Here is a 13,824-nt window from a genome sequence, read left to right as displayed (position 1 = left end):
ACTTCTATACATTTTCAACACAACAGTCTGGCGACGTTGCGAATTCCGGTAGCTAATTTAGGCGGACGACTACCACCCAGATATGTCACACAGGCCAAAACTTAAGAAGTCTGAAAGAAAACGCTGTATGAGCAATTTAGGCGGGGAGTTAATTTTAGAAAAAAGGGCTCATGAGCAAAAACTATAAAGTTAGTTTTTGTGTAGCGCGTAGTTTATTTCGCCTCTCTTTTCTCTTTTTCTTTTTCTTTTTCTTAATATATTATATATAAAAAAATAAAATGGCTTATCAATCACCTCCTCCTACTCATTACGGTACACCCGGTCAAAAGCCTGCTCAAGTACAAGGCCAACAAGGCTATGGAGCACCCCCACCAGGCCAATATGGCGCCCCACCTCCTCAACAAGGTGGTTACGGTGCTCCTCCTCCACAAGGTCAAGGACAATATGGAGCACAAGGTCAAAGACCTTATGGCGGTGGTGGTAAGCAAAGATTAAAATAAAATACTCATGATTTTTTTCTCACACTCAGCCCCCCCTCTCCTCCTCCTCAGCTCAGCAACAAGGACCTCCTCCCGGTGTTGATCAACAACTCTGGTCTTGGTTCAAGGCAGTTGATACTGATGGTTCAGGACAACTTTCTGCCGATGAACTCCAAAGAGCTTTAATTAACGGTGACTGGAGTCCCTTTAATATCGAAACAGTCCGTTTAATGGTCAATATGTTTGATGCTGGTAAAGAGAGAAAATCTTGTGTGGGGTTATAAACAATGTTCGGCTTACTAAAAATGTGTTTATACAGATAACAGTGGTACTATCAACTTTAATGAGTTCTCTGGTTTATGGAAGTATATTGAAGATTGGAAGAGATGTTTCCAAGCATTTGATGCTGATCGTTCTGGTAGCATTAACCAATCTGAAATGGGTAATGCTTTAAGATCGTTTGGTTTCAATGTTTCTCCAAAGTTTATTGCTACTTTGATCCAAAAGTTCGACAGATATGGTAGGTTTATCATAGAAAACTATGCTTAAAACGTGATGAATTAACCCCGTATATTAACAGCTACTATTAAAAACACAGGAAAGGGAGACGTTTCTTTCGATAACTTTGTGCAAGCTTGTGTTACCATGAAGACCTTGACTGACTCTTTCAGACAATTCGATAATGACCAAGATGGCTGGATTCAAATCAATTACGAACAGGTAACGTAAAAAAAATGCGAGATGAGCTAAAGGTTAGTCTAACTCGTTTTGTTTATCTAGTTTTTGGATCTTGTCGTTCGCCAACGTGCCTAAAAAAAATGCCATTTCTTGTTTACATGCAGTGTAAAACCGCGCCAAGGACGGATTTTGAAATAAAATAACTACACAGGACGAACCTTTTTTTTTCCTCAATGCTCAGATTTTACTTATTGCCAAAAGCATATCATGTCATTGATGATGTAAATGTGTATGATGTTATTTTCTGACCATGATTTATTGACAAGTATGTCAGACCATCACGTCGTCATCGTCCAACTTATTCTCCTTGTTTCCATGACAGCTGTTATGCGACTACTCATCAATCTCTTTCTCTTAATGCTATTGCAAGTGAGAATCCTTGTCATTTAGCATTAGAATTATCTACTTTGTAGGATTCATAGACTTGTTTCAGCTTGATCTATCAGGAGCTCAGAAAAACAAATTGTCATCACCAAATATGAAGGTTTCCATAGACGACAGACCATTCATGACTTTTATAAGTCCAAGTTTCGATAGGCTATGAGTTACAAAGGAAGAGAATATTAACTATTTCAAAAATGAAAAATCCTCGTAGAGTGTACCCTAGAACATTATATCTCATAGTTGTTATGCCTATGAAAATAGCCTACAAAGATCATATTGCACTCAACTGCATCACTCAGTCGGGCTTGCAATTGCACGTTGCAAAAAAAAAAAAAAAAATCCATCGTGGGTTTCGCTTTAGACTTGTCTTCCTATTTGCTTATTTCTATTAATTGAGAATTTGCGCTCGTTTTTGTGCTAGTAAGTTAGATTTTGAAGTGTTCTAAAGCCTAATTCTGCTGTTGCATACAAAAAGTAGCTTTTGCACGCTACTACAAGTTTGTCTTTTTAGTGCATCACAACTTTTGCCCAAAGCTATTCCGCTTCCATTCAAGTGTTTAGATGTTTCGCTAGAACCCACAGCAATGTCTAGTGTTAGTTGATAATTCTAGACAGTATAATTTGACCTCCTTGTCCAAAACAATTGCATTGTTTCCAACTTCATGTTTTCGTTCGTGTAAAAAATACATAACATTACATAAAAAATAAAACATCCGGCAATAAAATAGCCGCTATTTTTTTTTTTTTTTTAAAAAAAAAGTAACCCGTTCATCAATTGTCACTGTTTTTACCCCAACCTGCCTTATTTGTGTGTCTGTGTGTGTAAAAAAAGTGCACACTGATTTTTGGGCATGTGAATTGGTTGTTCCACGCCAAAAAAGGTCCTTTTTAGATGACAATTAATTAAAACTCTCGACTATAAAAAAAAAAACGAATATTTTTTTTGTTCCTCCTCAATTTTTCTTTTTTTAACCCTTTCTTTTCCCTCTTTTTTAATAATGGAAGTAGTACAAGTTCAACCAAGAGATTCTTATTTACATAATATTTATGTGCCTACAAGAGGCACTGTCATACGATGGTCTTTTACTACGAAACGGAATAATATCTCTTTTGGTCTTTACCGAAGAAAAGGAAAAGAGCCTTTGCCCAACTCATCTGACATTGTGTTCCGTGCTCAACAGCAAATGCAAAAGAGACAAATGTCAATTCCTTCTGATTTGGGACTTACCCCTAAACATGAGCAAGGTGAATATTAAAACCCTATTCTCTACTCACTTTGCTTAATTTTTTTCTTATTATTAAATTAGACGAAGCAGCAGTAGAGGATGATAATGAATCCAGTTACCTTAATTCTTCAGCTCAATCCATTCATAGTCAGCAAAATGGAATTAGCGCTAGTCGGCCTCGCTCGAAATCAGTTGCGACTATCAAGTTAAAGGAACATGGTCTTGATGAGATTATCCCTATACAACACACTCAATCATGTGACCATAAAGTGGAAGGAACTTATTGTGTAGAAGAACCAGGAAACTATGTCCTTGTCTTTGGTAATATACATATATAATATATATATATGCATATACAGGAAAAATAACAGGGTGAAAAATAGATAATACATTCTCGAGAAACACACCTAAAATGTTGACTTATTCGGTTGCATTGGGAGGACCAGAGGATGTCCAACCTGTTTCAAAGGGGGAAGTTTCAGGTTGGTTATTGAAAAAGAAACGTAAGAGAATGCAAGGTTGGGCAAAACGATGGTTTAGCCTTTTACCGAGTGGAGTTCTCTCTTACTCTACTTCACAGGGTAGTGTAACTCGAGGTTCAATTCAAATTCTAGTCGCCACTATTTCGTACAACACAAAAATGCGACAAATTCATATCGACTCGGGCACCATGATTTATCATTTAAAGACATTAACCGAAGAGGATTACGACAAGTGGTGTTCTGCATTAAAGGATATCCGAACAAATATAGATGACGATTCGCCTCTTCAAGAAGAGTTTAATAAGTCAAACATCAGTATGAATAAGCGCCTTTCTTCTCGTGGTTTCGGTGGTATTCAATCTGACAATAAAAAAATGAGAGCAGAAATTGACCATGGTATCGAATCCTGTGCTATTCAACAACAAAATTTAGACTATTTACTCAATTCAATTAATGAATTGGTTGCACTTTTACCCGGCCATGGCAACACAGACCTTTTCAATAAGTTAGAACAGCAGAAACTTCAAATTCTATCGGGGATGCAAGAACAAATATCACAATGGCAAAATGTGCAAAATTGCCTCAATAGTCAACGCCGTTCGGGGTCAAATTCACCAGTGGTATTTCAACAGCAGGATGGATCCATACCCGAATATGATCCTGTACATCGTACAAGCAGTATCTATTCCCACGTCTCGGGTTATTCAGATCAGTTCTTTGATGCAGAAGATATTAATTTAAGTGGTGGCGAAGAGTTCTTTGATGACGATAATGACCGTGATTCTAGTATCGATGACGAGGAAAGTACAGACGAAGATTCAGGTAATCACAAGTATTACATATATACTCTATTTTTTTTTTTTGCATGGAAATTAAAAATATTAAAAATAGATGTGCTGGATTTAACTTCAGCAGGTGATTGCAAACGTCGTACAAAATTACCTTCGCCTTGTCTTGTTGACATCCCATCCAATTTCTCCACTGTGTCCAAAAATGTCGGTAAAGATTTATCTTCTATTTCTATGCCGGTCACTTTAAATGAACCCTTGAATGCACTTCAGATAGCTTGTGAAGAGCTTGAATATTGTGAATTATTAGAAACCGCTTCTACCATGACAGATTCGATGGAAAGACTTATGCTGGTCACGGTGTTCTCCATTTCTGCTCACGATTCCACACAGTACCGTACGACCCGAAAACCATTTACACCCCTCATGAACGAAACATATGAAAATATTCGACCTGATAAAGGCTTTCGATTTGTGGCCGAAAAGGTCAACCATAAACCACTCATTATTGCTGCTCATGCTGAAGCTAGGGGATTCAAGTTTTGGCAAAGTACAAAGCTTGGTACGCAATTTTGGGGTAGAACCATGGAAGTGATGACTCAAGGAACTTTCCATGTTACTTTAACTGGACATGACGATCATTACACGTATTGCAAACCATCCAGTTGGTTGAAAAACTTGTATACTGGACCAAAGTACTTGGAACATGCGGGTGAGTGTAAAGTAACCAATACAACTACGGGCGAATATGCCATGGTTACATACAAGGAGGGTACAGGCGGTGGATTGTTTGGTGTGCCCACAAAGCGTCATGATGTCATTGCTACACTTTACAACGCACAAGGTAAAAAATGTCGACGCGTGGTTGGTAAATGGAGTGATAGTTTGGCAGAAGAAGTTGGACTGGACAAGAAAAAGTTAAATGTCTTATGGAAAGCACATCCTCCTAATCCAAATAGTGAAAAATATTTTGGTTTTACAAAGTTTGCTACAGAACTAAATGAGATGACTGAATTAGAAGAGGGCAAATTACCGATCACAGACACTCGATTAAGACCTGATCAATTGTTATTCGAAAAGGGTAATTGTTTTTTTTTCTGATTTTGGTCACAAAGTGATTTAACGTTTTTGAATCGAAAAAAAAAAATTAGGTTTGACTGACGAAGCACAAGTCCAAAAGGATCGTGTTGAACAAAAGCAACGCGCAAAGCGTGCAGAATTGGAGGCAGCAGGGATCGAATGGAAGCCAAGATGGTTCGCTAATAATGGTGGTAGTGATTGGGAATACACTGGTCAATACTGGCCCACACGTGAGTCTGGTAAATGGCCCAAAGATCAATTTGAAATATGGTAGTTGTTCCTATTTTAGATCATTACACACATGTTCAATAAAAGAAAAAAAAAAGAAAAGAAAAAGGACCCTGACAATTTTGACAAACAAAGCATTTTTTAATTAAAAAAATATTTCTTGCTATACATGCTTATTGAATGATTCTCATGAAAGAGTCCATAATGTCTATCGGCTGTTGGTTTCTAGTAGTTATTTGATGAATTTATTTGTTGCCCTAGTAGGAAAAAAAAAGTGTTAGAAAACAATGCAACTTCATTTGACATTAGCTAACACATACACGAGCCATGTTGATAGCACCCCAAAGAGAACCAGCAACACCAGTACCGAGAACGAGGAAGGTGGTGTAAACAAAGAGCTTATCTCTGGGACCACGGAGGAACAAAAGAGTGTTGGAAGGAGCCTGTTTTAAGTTGGTTAATTCACAAAGTTCCGACATGCCACCAATTTTTTATTGAAAAAAAAAAAGAGTATCACTCACTTGGAAGTATCTTTGCTTGGCTTGGACGGTGTTGGGTCTGAAGACGAGAGACATTTTTATTATAACGGAAGAGTAGGGTTAAAAGAGCAAAAAAAAATCAAAACAATTATCTTTTATTTAATGTGCGGGGTGCTGCTGCCCAAAACTTCAAAAAAAAACAATACGTCACACGTGTGACGGGTTTATGGCTTTTCTCTTTATGCCTACTTTTTTCATGCGTTTTCATTCAGATACACTACTCACAGCAATGAGCTAGTAAAATAGTAGACAGGTGAAGTGATTTGATAGTCTTCAGCGTAGTGTTTCACTAGGATCGTACTACAGAAATCAATCGAAACAAAATTTTAAAATAATGTGACATATTTATCAGAGTGTTAAACTTTTTTTACTTTTTTTTTAACGTTAACTTTTGCTTGAAGCGGTTTTGGCTTATAATAGCTATTCTGCTGATCTGACGTTTTGTGTCCAATTTCAAGTATAAATGGGGAAAGTGTAAAACATTGTAGTCGAACATGTGTTCATAGCCTGATATTTTTAAAGCTCAAAAAGCCTACAAGTTTATCATAGCATTAGTACATATTCTTTTTTTCCCCAAAATAAAGCTTGAAACGATGCAAATCTATGGTAAGCTTGCTACCGTTTCCATGTGCCTGAGCCTTGCATTGAAAGATCCTAATTCAAACTCAATTTATTTTTGTCCGGACCGGAGATTCTCTGAACAATAGAGTGATTTTTGGGTGCGTGTGCGCGTGAGTGGCAGAAAAAAAATGGAAATAAACACGATAGAGCCCGATGCAAGCTATTAATCCTCCTCTTTAGAGAAACGTGGTAGACGATATAACAATGGCCAACCAAGGTAAATAAGTTTACTTGCTATGGTTTAGATTCAAGCAGATGGAAAATTAGAGATAGATGCAGATTGATGGATGATAGACTACGATTTTTTTTTAACTGGATAACCCCCACAAAAAAAATGTATGGAATGGTGTGGCTCACAGCCATGTTTCGATTTTTGACAGCAATTATTACAACAGTTATTCAGCATTTGTCAGTTTGTCAGGAAAGAGCACCACAATTTTTACACAACATAACAACTCTATGCATAGATTACACTGTATTTTTCTGCTTAAATCTAATCCATGCAACGAGTAGTGTGCTTTAATTCATGCTGACCCTTTTGTAATTAATAGCTTCAGTCAAGGCTCTTAACGCCAAGAAGTCCGCTCTCAAGGGTGTTCACGGTAAAGCTGTTCGCAAGATCCGCACCTCCACCCATTTCCATATCCCCAAGACTTTGGTTTTGAACCGTGCTCCCAAGTACGCTCGTAAGTCCATTGCTCATGCTCCCCGTATGGATCAATACCGTGTCATCCGTCAACCTCTCAACACCGAGACCGCCATGAAGAAGATTGAGGAACACAACACCTTAACTTTCCTCGTTGATGTCAAGGCCAACAAGAACCAAATCAAGGATGCTGTCAAGAGACTCTATGACGTTGAGGCTGCTCAAGTCAACACTCTTATCAGACCCGATGGTTACAAGAAGGCTTTCGTCCGCTTAACCGCTGATGTTGATGCTCTTGATGTTGCCAACAAGATTGGTTTCATTTAAATTATTCATCTTATTTTAAATACAATCTCTTCTTTTTTTTTTCTTCTTTGAATTCTTACCCTTTCTTTTTAACCTAAGCAATTTCGAAGCTGAGATGGAACATGGATTTAGTTAGAGACCGAGATAGAGTGAGAGTGCGTACAGGAATGATTTTTATGTTGTTCCTGTCATTGGATTTTGGTCGTATTACGCATTGGCCCAAAAAATCAAGCATGTTTGACACTCGTGGGCTGTTTTAATATGTGTCTTCCGATTTTCACTCAAATCCAATTAAAAGAGCTTGAAAAATAACTTTGCATAACCCAAGTTTTTAAGCTCAATTCCTCTTTTTTCATTTTTTGGCGTGTAAGACGTAGTTTGCGTAGTCATGGTAGTTTGAAATCCATCAAATACTTACAATAGTAACAGAAGACTTAATTATTAAATTATGCCAAAACGATAAACAAAAAGAGAGACGGAAGCTTTTAAATAAAATGAGATTGACAAACAGAAATAACTTGCTCCTCGGCAATCTATTAGAGTAAACAGCGTTTTAAATAAGCCCTTTAGAAGACCAAGTCGCCAGTAATTTTAGGATTTGTTTGGAGCTGAAGTAGGAAACACAGAAGGAACAGTAATATTATGTACACAGCAGTTGAAAGCAGCCAATAAGAATGTCAAAAACAACATTGTAGATTGTTTGATATAGTTACTGCAGACCAAACGTTATTTTCTCTCTCTCTCTATCTCTCTCTCTTATTTCACATGTAAACTAATCATAAGTGTACTCTGGGGTGACAGAGTTCTACTAGGTACAATATCGCCACATAAATCAATTGAGTGCTCCTTTTTAAATGAGAGTGGCACACGGTGAAATACCAAGTCATATTTAGGATGCCGACACCCCTTCTTTTTTTTTTAAAACAATGAAAAAGCCTAACCTATCTTTTTTTTTTCTTTCTTCATCATCATTACAGCAATGGAAACAAACGAGGAAAATCCTGTTTTATTCGACACTTCAGACCTACTCTTGGTTGGTGCTATTGGACTCACCACCGTAGCTTGGTTTAAAAGACAACAACTGAAGGAATTGATTTTTGGTAAGAAGAAAATAGCTGCACCTACCGCCGGTTCTGGTTCGGCTGTCGGCAAGAAAGAAACCAACTTTGTTAAAGTCATGCAAGAACAAGTAAGTTGAACCATGCGGGGGGAATGAGTAAAGAGCATCATCTCAATCTTTTGTATGATTAGGGTCGTCGAGTCATCGTCTTTTATGGTTCGCAAACGGGTACAGCAGAAGGCTATGCTGCTCGTATCGCAAAGGAGTGCTCCCAAAAATTCGGTGTCAATTGTATGACAGCAGATCTCGAATTGTACGACTTGTCCTACTTGGACAGAGTGCCCAAGGATAACCTTGTGATTTTCGTCTTGGCTACTTATGGTGAGGGTGACCCCACAGACAATGCGATTGAATTTTGGGATCTTGTCACAGAAGAAGAACCAACCTTTTCTCAAAATATGGAAGAAAAACCCTTAAGCAACCTCAACTATGTGATGTTTGGTCTTGGTAATAAGACATATGATCAATACAATGAAGTATCCAGAAGAGTCAATAAGAGCTTGTCCCAACTCGGTGCTCATTTGGTAGGTGTAGCTGGTGAAGGTGACGATGATGGTTCATTGGAGGAAGATTATCTCGCTTGGATTGACACTTTATGGCCTGATTTTTGTCAAACTTTGGGTGTTGATGAAAGCTCCGCCAGATCCGGACCAAGACAACCCGTTTATGCCGTACAAGAATTAATCGAATATGAAAAGGAGGATGTCTATTTAGGTGAATTGGCTGAAAGACCTAAACAAGGTGCTAAAGTCATTTTTGATGCCAAGCGTCCCTTTGTTGCTCCCGTCACTATGCGTGAATTATTTCATGGAGCAGACCGTCACTGCTTACATGTCGAGATTGATATCAGTGGTACAAACCTCCGTTACAACACTGGTGACCATGTCGCTATCTGGCCTACCAACAGTGAGATTGAAGTCGACCGTTTGGCTTCCGTATTAGGCTTGACTGACAAATTAGATACTGTTGTCGATATCAAGGCCATTGATCCTACTGCACCCAAGAAACATCCTTTCCCTGTACCCACCACCTACCGTTCCATTTTCAGATATTATATGGAAATTTGTGCACCCATCTCTCGTCAAATCCTCAATTCATTTGCTGAATATGCCCCTACAGAAGAATCCAAGGCCGCTTTGATCAGATTAGCTACAGATAAAGATGAATATCGCTTGCAAGTCACTGATGCTTGTCGCAATTTAGCTCAAGTGCTTGAATACGCCTGTGGTCACAGTAACCAATCTGGCCTTTTTGCCAATGTTCCTTTTGATCTTGTGGTGGAAAACATTGCTCGTATGCAACCCCGATTCTATTCTATCTCTAGTTCTGCTAAAGAAAGTCCCAAGGTAATTACAGCTACTATTGTTGTACTTTCCTACCATCCTATTGCTGCCGCTCACGAAACTGTGTACGGTGTCAACTCCAACTTCTTATACCGTATCCAAATGCAACAAGGTATGCCAAACGACGGCCAAGAGCATCCTGTGTATGATTTGTCCGGTCCTCGTCAATCATATCTCGGTGAAGACGGACTCTGTCATAAGTTACCTGTGCATGTACGTCACTCCCAATTCAAATTACCTCGTAACCCTTCTGTCCCCATCATTATGGTCGGACCTGGTACAGGTGTAGCTCCCTTCCGTGCTTTTGTACGTGAAAGAGCTCTTGCTAAGCGTGATGGTAAACCTGTCGGTACCACCTTATTGTTCTACGGTAGTCGTAACAGAGATCAAGACTTTTTATATGCTGAAGAATGGCCCGAACTATTTGAAACATTGGGAGGTGATTCTCGTATCATTACCGCATTCTCTCGCGATCAGGCACAAAAGGTCTATGTTCAACACCGTCTCCAGGAACAAGGCCAACAAGTCTGGGAGTTGTTACAAAAGGGTGGATATATCTTTGTCTGTGGTGATGCTAAGAATATGGCGCGCGATGTCAACCAAACTTTCATCAATTGTGCTATGGAGTTTGGTGGCATGACGGATGCTAAAGCCCATGAATACGTCAAGGGTTTAAGAACTACCAGTCGTTATCAAGAAGATATTTGGAGTTAAAAAAAAAAGACATAGAGATCATCCTAGACACAACACAAACACATCTAAAATTAAATATTATGTATAATTGCATTCCATTCTTATATCCCCCTTTTTTTTTCCTACTATTTAAAATAAACAATTTTTTTTTCTTTTTATTGTTTCCATGAGTGAGTGTGTGGGGTAAATAATGTAAAGACATAATTACGAAATGATGCGCGTATGATGAAAGAGAAGAGGAAAATAAAGTTAGTCCTGTTTGAGGCTCATATTGTCAGTTGGAGTATGAGCTTCTGAGTTTCCTACAACAATGGCTACAGCAGCAGCAACAGGGCATTGGGTTGTAGTTGGTGTACCAGGGGTGGAATTAGGGTTAGAATTGTTATCCATGGTATCGGGTTGAGCAATCATCATCTCTTGACGAGGACCATAGAAACGTTCAGGAGAATACTTGGTTTGTAATGTCTGAAGCAAAGGTTGATTTTCGATCCTTTGAAATTCACGCATGAATTCTCCCCACTCACCCGTATTGAAATTATGTAACAACTTGCGACCAGACACTTGTTTACTCAATAATAAAAAGCCACGTCCAACTACACCACATACTTGACAAATACGCTCGCCAATCGTCAACCGACGTCGAATGGCTTCCCAATTCGTACTCACAAGTACCTTTTCAATATCAGCACGACATTGCACTAAGATGGGTCTGGAATCACTTCCATCCATTTGTTGCTGTTGTTGACGTTCGACTTCTAAATCACGGTATGCCAAGTACAACTGAAAGTATTCGTAATTGTAGTAAACACCTGCATTCTTGGGCGCAAAATCACAATCATAATGAGCAGGTAAATTAGCAAAAGCAGCGAAACGATGAATGGGTGCAAGTACACCAAACTTGGTTGATCTTTCGTGTCCTTGAATAATTAACTTGACTTCACTATCTACAATATTTGCTTGATGTAATAAGTCGGCTTCAGATACTTTTAATAAGTCTTGGATCACCTCGTTACCTAAAAATATCAAGTATATTTAATATATCATTCCAGCTACATAAAATATTGGGGCTAACTTACGTCTGACTGCATACTCTTTATCTCTGGGAGAGGCCTTCTTAGCTCGCTTTACAACAGTACCGTCTTCATTCTTGAGCGTCTTTCTCTTATTAGCAGCAACAGGAAGTGTAGGAGGAGGCGCAATTTGTTGTTGCTGTTGTTGTTGTTGCTGATCAGGCATAGCGTGTGCTACAGAGGATAGGGCGGCTTGTAATAAATGTTGAGGAGAACCGTCGGCAGCAGCAGCGGAAAAGAGGTTAGAGGTATGGGTGGAATCCACATCGTGCATCAAACCAGCGGTATTAGAGCCGGTCATTTTGATAGGATCCATTGGCATTTCATTAGTAGGCTGTTGGAACAGTTGTACGGTATCATGTTGGGTTCCTGATACGTTTACAGCGAAAATCTGCTGTTCTTGACGGAACATAATTTTGGACATGTTGGGCACTTTTAAAAACGACACGGTGTCACCCAAGGCATGACACAGAGCAAAGAACATGGCAGAGGTTTGCTTGGGAGATCCTTGTGTCTTGATGTCTTTAACACATTGGTAGAATCGTAGAATACGATCGTCACTCAAAATATCAGCCAAAGTGGGTGACAGAATACTACAATCTTCTTGTTGATTAGGGGCTGACGAGGTGGGAGAAGGAACATAACCATCGCCAGGTGTTGAACTGCCTGTATCCATTATGTAATTTTTAAAAGTCAAATTTTTATTTTTTATATAGAGTGTTCGGTGCTTTTTGAAAAAAAAAGTTCCAGTCCGGACGAAGCGCAAAAAAAAAAAAAAGTATAGAAAAACGTAAAGAAAAGAGTGTATCCTAGAACGAATACCCCAAAATACTCCTCCCGGACATAAAAAAAAAAAAAAAAAGAAAACGGAAAAAAAATTTTTACAGTGAAGTATTTTACGAACCAATCAGAATTCATTCGTCATTTTATTACGTAATAATTTAATGATAAGTTTGCTCAAGATGCCAGACCTCGTTTACAGCTTCTTCAATCGCTTGTGCATTGGCTTTAGAGGCTAAACCAAGAGGATTACGACAGACACCATGACCATAGCCTAATCTGGTTTGAATAAAGCTCTTGATGCCTGGAATACCGTGCCATCTACAGAGTGCATCATCGGCCTCCACAAGCTTATGTTGTAACTCAGTTGCCTCTTTTAATTTACCATCTTCATATAATGTCTGCACTTGAACACAGAGACTAGGGAAGATATTACCTGCTCCAGGAATTAATCCAACAGCTCCAATCACTAACTCGGGTAAGAAGAAATCAGCAGATCCAGCCAATAAAGTGACCTCTATTATTTCCAAATTCTGCATTAGTAATTTTTAAAAAAAAACAAAACAAAAACAAATTCAATATCTTACCTTTGGGATCTGTCTTTCTGACTAAATTTGCCATTTTACCCACGTTACCATCTGTTCCCTTGACACCAATAATATTAGGATGACGCGATAATTCCACAAGGACCTGAACACTTAAGTCAAGACCTTGACAGACACCAGGGTAGTTGTAGATAATGACAGGCAAGGGAGATGCATCTGCTACTGCTGTGAAGAATCGGACAATAGCATCATGGTCAATAGCTCCACGATAGAAAGAAGGAGGTAAAATTAAGGTGAACTCAGCTCCTTGTTGGGCGGCTTGCTTGGTATAGAGGATGGTGGTTCTGGCACTTTGAGCAGAGGTACCTGCAATTAATTTCAATGCAGGATTGTGCTTCTTGATAGATTTGGCGGCTTGCTCGATGACAAGATCTCTTTCATGTTCGGATAAGCTAACAGCTTCTCCCATAGAACCTAAAACTACAACACCAGCAATACCAGACTTGGACAAGTATTCAATATGCTTATCGAAGGCTTCCAAGTCAAGGTCTTCATTTTGCTTGAAAAAAGTAGGTACAGGAACAAAAACACCGCGTCCGAGAGAAGTCATATTTGTGTATGTTTATTAAGAAAAAAAAAGGGGTTAATAAATAAAATGAGATGGAAGGACAAATAAAAAACAAGGTTTATATAGTATTTTAGACACTCTCTCACGCACACACACCCAATTGCATTAAATGTAACCTTAAAAAAAAT

At 38.7% G+C, this 13,824-nt stretch overlaps 7 protein-coding genes across 7 annotated transcripts; 4 read left to right on the top strand and 3 right to left on the bottom strand.

The window, feature by feature from the left end:
* The first annotated feature begins 230 nt into the window (after positions 1-230).
* EV154DRAFT_605957 (uncharacterized protein) lies at positions 231-1,661 on the top strand. The gene is made up of 5 exons (XM_051607505.1): positions 231-480; positions 552-731; positions 799-999; positions 1,060-1,199; positions 1,260-1,661. Exons 1-5 carry the CDS (start codon positions 279-281, stop codon positions 1,290-1,292), a joined length of 756 nt encoding a protein of 251 aa, XP_051453451.1. The 5' UTR covers positions 231-278; the 3' UTR covers positions 1,293-1,661.
* Positions 1,662-3,338: 1,677 nt separating this feature from the next.
* EV154DRAFT_428121 (Oxysterol-binding protein-domain-containing protein) lies at positions 3,339-5,451 on the top strand (the record flags this gene model as incomplete). Its single annotated transcript, XM_051596398.1, has 2 exons — positions 3,339-5,184; positions 5,249-5,451. The coding sequence occupies 2 exons, from the start codon at positions 3,339-3,341 to the stop codon at positions 5,449-5,451; spliced, it is 2,049 nt and encodes a 682-aa protein (XP_051453450.1).
* A 74-nt stretch (positions 5,452-5,525) lies between these two features.
* Positions 5,526-6,022, bottom strand: EV154DRAFT_522584 (uncharacterized protein). Its single transcript, XM_051603012.1, has 3 exons — positions 5,927-6,022; positions 5,726-5,848; positions 5,526-5,662 (listed from the first exon to the last, which is right to left on the bottom strand). Exons 1-3 carry the CDS (start codon positions 5,978-5,980, stop codon positions 5,651-5,653), a joined length of 189 nt encoding a protein of 62 aa, XP_051453449.1. The 5' UTR covers positions 5,981-6,022; the 3' UTR covers positions 5,526-5,650.
* Positions 6,023-6,627: 605 nt separating this feature from the next.
* Positions 6,628-7,546, top strand: EV154DRAFT_554987 (ribosomal protein L23/L15e core domain-containing protein). Its single transcript, XM_051605245.1, has 2 exons — positions 6,628-6,782; positions 7,117-7,546. The coding sequence occupies exons 1-2, from the start codon at positions 6,770-6,772 to the stop codon at positions 7,536-7,538; spliced, it is 435 nt and encodes a 144-aa protein (XP_051453448.1). The 5' UTR covers positions 6,628-6,769; the 3' UTR covers positions 7,539-7,546.
* Positions 7,547-8,484: 938 nt separating this feature from the next.
* On the top strand, positions 8,485-10,829 carry EV154DRAFT_471096 (NADPH-dependent cytochrome P450 oxidoreductase). Its single transcript, XM_051597867.1, has 2 exons — positions 8,485-8,706; positions 8,769-10,829. The coding sequence occupies exons 1-2, from the start codon at positions 8,497-8,499 to the stop codon at positions 10,692-10,694; spliced, it is 2,136 nt and encodes a 711-aa protein (XP_051453447.1). The 5' UTR covers positions 8,485-8,496; the 3' UTR covers positions 10,695-10,829.
* Positions 10,796-12,550, bottom strand: EV154DRAFT_450070 (uncharacterized protein). Its single transcript, XM_051597198.1, has 2 exons — positions 11,750-12,550; positions 10,796-11,686 (listed from the first exon to the last, which is right to left on the bottom strand). Exons 1-2 carry the CDS (start codon positions 12,417-12,419, stop codon positions 10,923-10,925), a joined length of 1,434 nt encoding a protein of 477 aa, XP_051453446.1. The 5' UTR covers positions 12,420-12,550; the 3' UTR covers positions 10,796-10,922.
* A 71-nt stretch (positions 12,551-12,621) lies between these two features.
* Positions 12,622-13,712, bottom strand: EV154DRAFT_522576 (uncharacterized protein). Its single transcript, XM_051603011.1, has 2 exons — positions 13,111-13,712; positions 12,622-13,040 (listed from the first exon to the last, which is right to left on the bottom strand). The coding sequence occupies exons 1-2, from the start codon at positions 13,676-13,678 to the stop codon at positions 12,685-12,687; spliced, it is 924 nt and encodes a 307-aa protein (XP_051453445.1). The 5' UTR covers positions 13,679-13,712; the 3' UTR covers positions 12,622-12,684.
* Positions 13,713-13,824: the final 112 nt, after the last annotated feature.

Source organism: Mucor mucedo, assembly GCF_025094135.1.
Source record: "Mucor mucedo strain NRRL 3635 chromosome Unknown EV154scaffold_116, whole genome shotgun sequence".
Lineage (NCBI taxonomy): Eukaryota > Fungi > Mucoromycota > Mucoromycetes > Mucorales > Mucoraceae > Mucor > Mucor mucedo.
This window is presented reverse-complemented; position numbering and strand designations above follow the sequence as displayed.

Bases quoted from the DNA above. Each gene is read 5' to 3' on its own strand.
- EV154DRAFT_605957 (XM_051607505.1), top strand. From the start codon at position 279: ATGGCTTATCAATCACCTCCTCCTACTCATTACGGTACACCCGGTCAA. The intron at 732-798 runs GTAAAGAGAGAA...GTGTTTATACAG, and splicing joins GGTCAATATGTTTGATGCTG to ATAACAGTGGTACTATCAAC. The intron at 1,200-1,259 runs GTAACGTAAAAA...TTGTTTATCTAG, and splicing joins TTCAAATCAATTACGAACAG to TTTTTGGATCTTGTCGTTCG.
- EV154DRAFT_522584 (XM_051603012.1), bottom strand. From the start codon at position 5,980: ATGTCTCTCGTCTTCAGACCCAACACCGTCCAAGCCAAGCAAAGATAC. The intron at 5,849-5,926 runs GTGAGTGATACT...AACTTAAAACAG, and splicing joins CCAAGCAAAGATACTTCCAA to GCTCCTTCCAACACTCTTTT.
- EV154DRAFT_471096 (XM_051597867.1), top strand. From the start codon at position 8,497: ATGGAAACAAACGAGGAAAATCCTGTTTTATTCGACACTTCAGACCTA. The intron at 8,707-8,768 runs GTAAGTTGAACC...TTGTATGATTAG, and splicing joins TTAAAGTCATGCAAGAACAA to GGTCGTCGAGTCATCGTCTT.
- EV154DRAFT_450070 (XM_051597198.1), bottom strand. From the start codon at position 12,419: ATGGATACAGGCAGTTCAACACCTGGCGATGGTTATGTTCCTTCTCCC. The intron at 11,687-11,749 runs GTAAGTTAGCCC...TGATATTTTTAG, and splicing joins TAAAGAGTATGCAGTCAGAC to GTAACGAGGTGATCCAAGAC.
- EV154DRAFT_522576 (XM_051603011.1), bottom strand. From the start codon at position 13,678: ATGACTTCTCTCGGACGCGGTGTTTTTGTTCCTGTACCTACTTTTTTC. The intron at 13,041-13,110 runs GTAAGATATTGA...TGGAAATAATAG, and splicing joins CAGAAAGACAGATCCCAAAG to AGGTCACTTTATTGGCTGGA.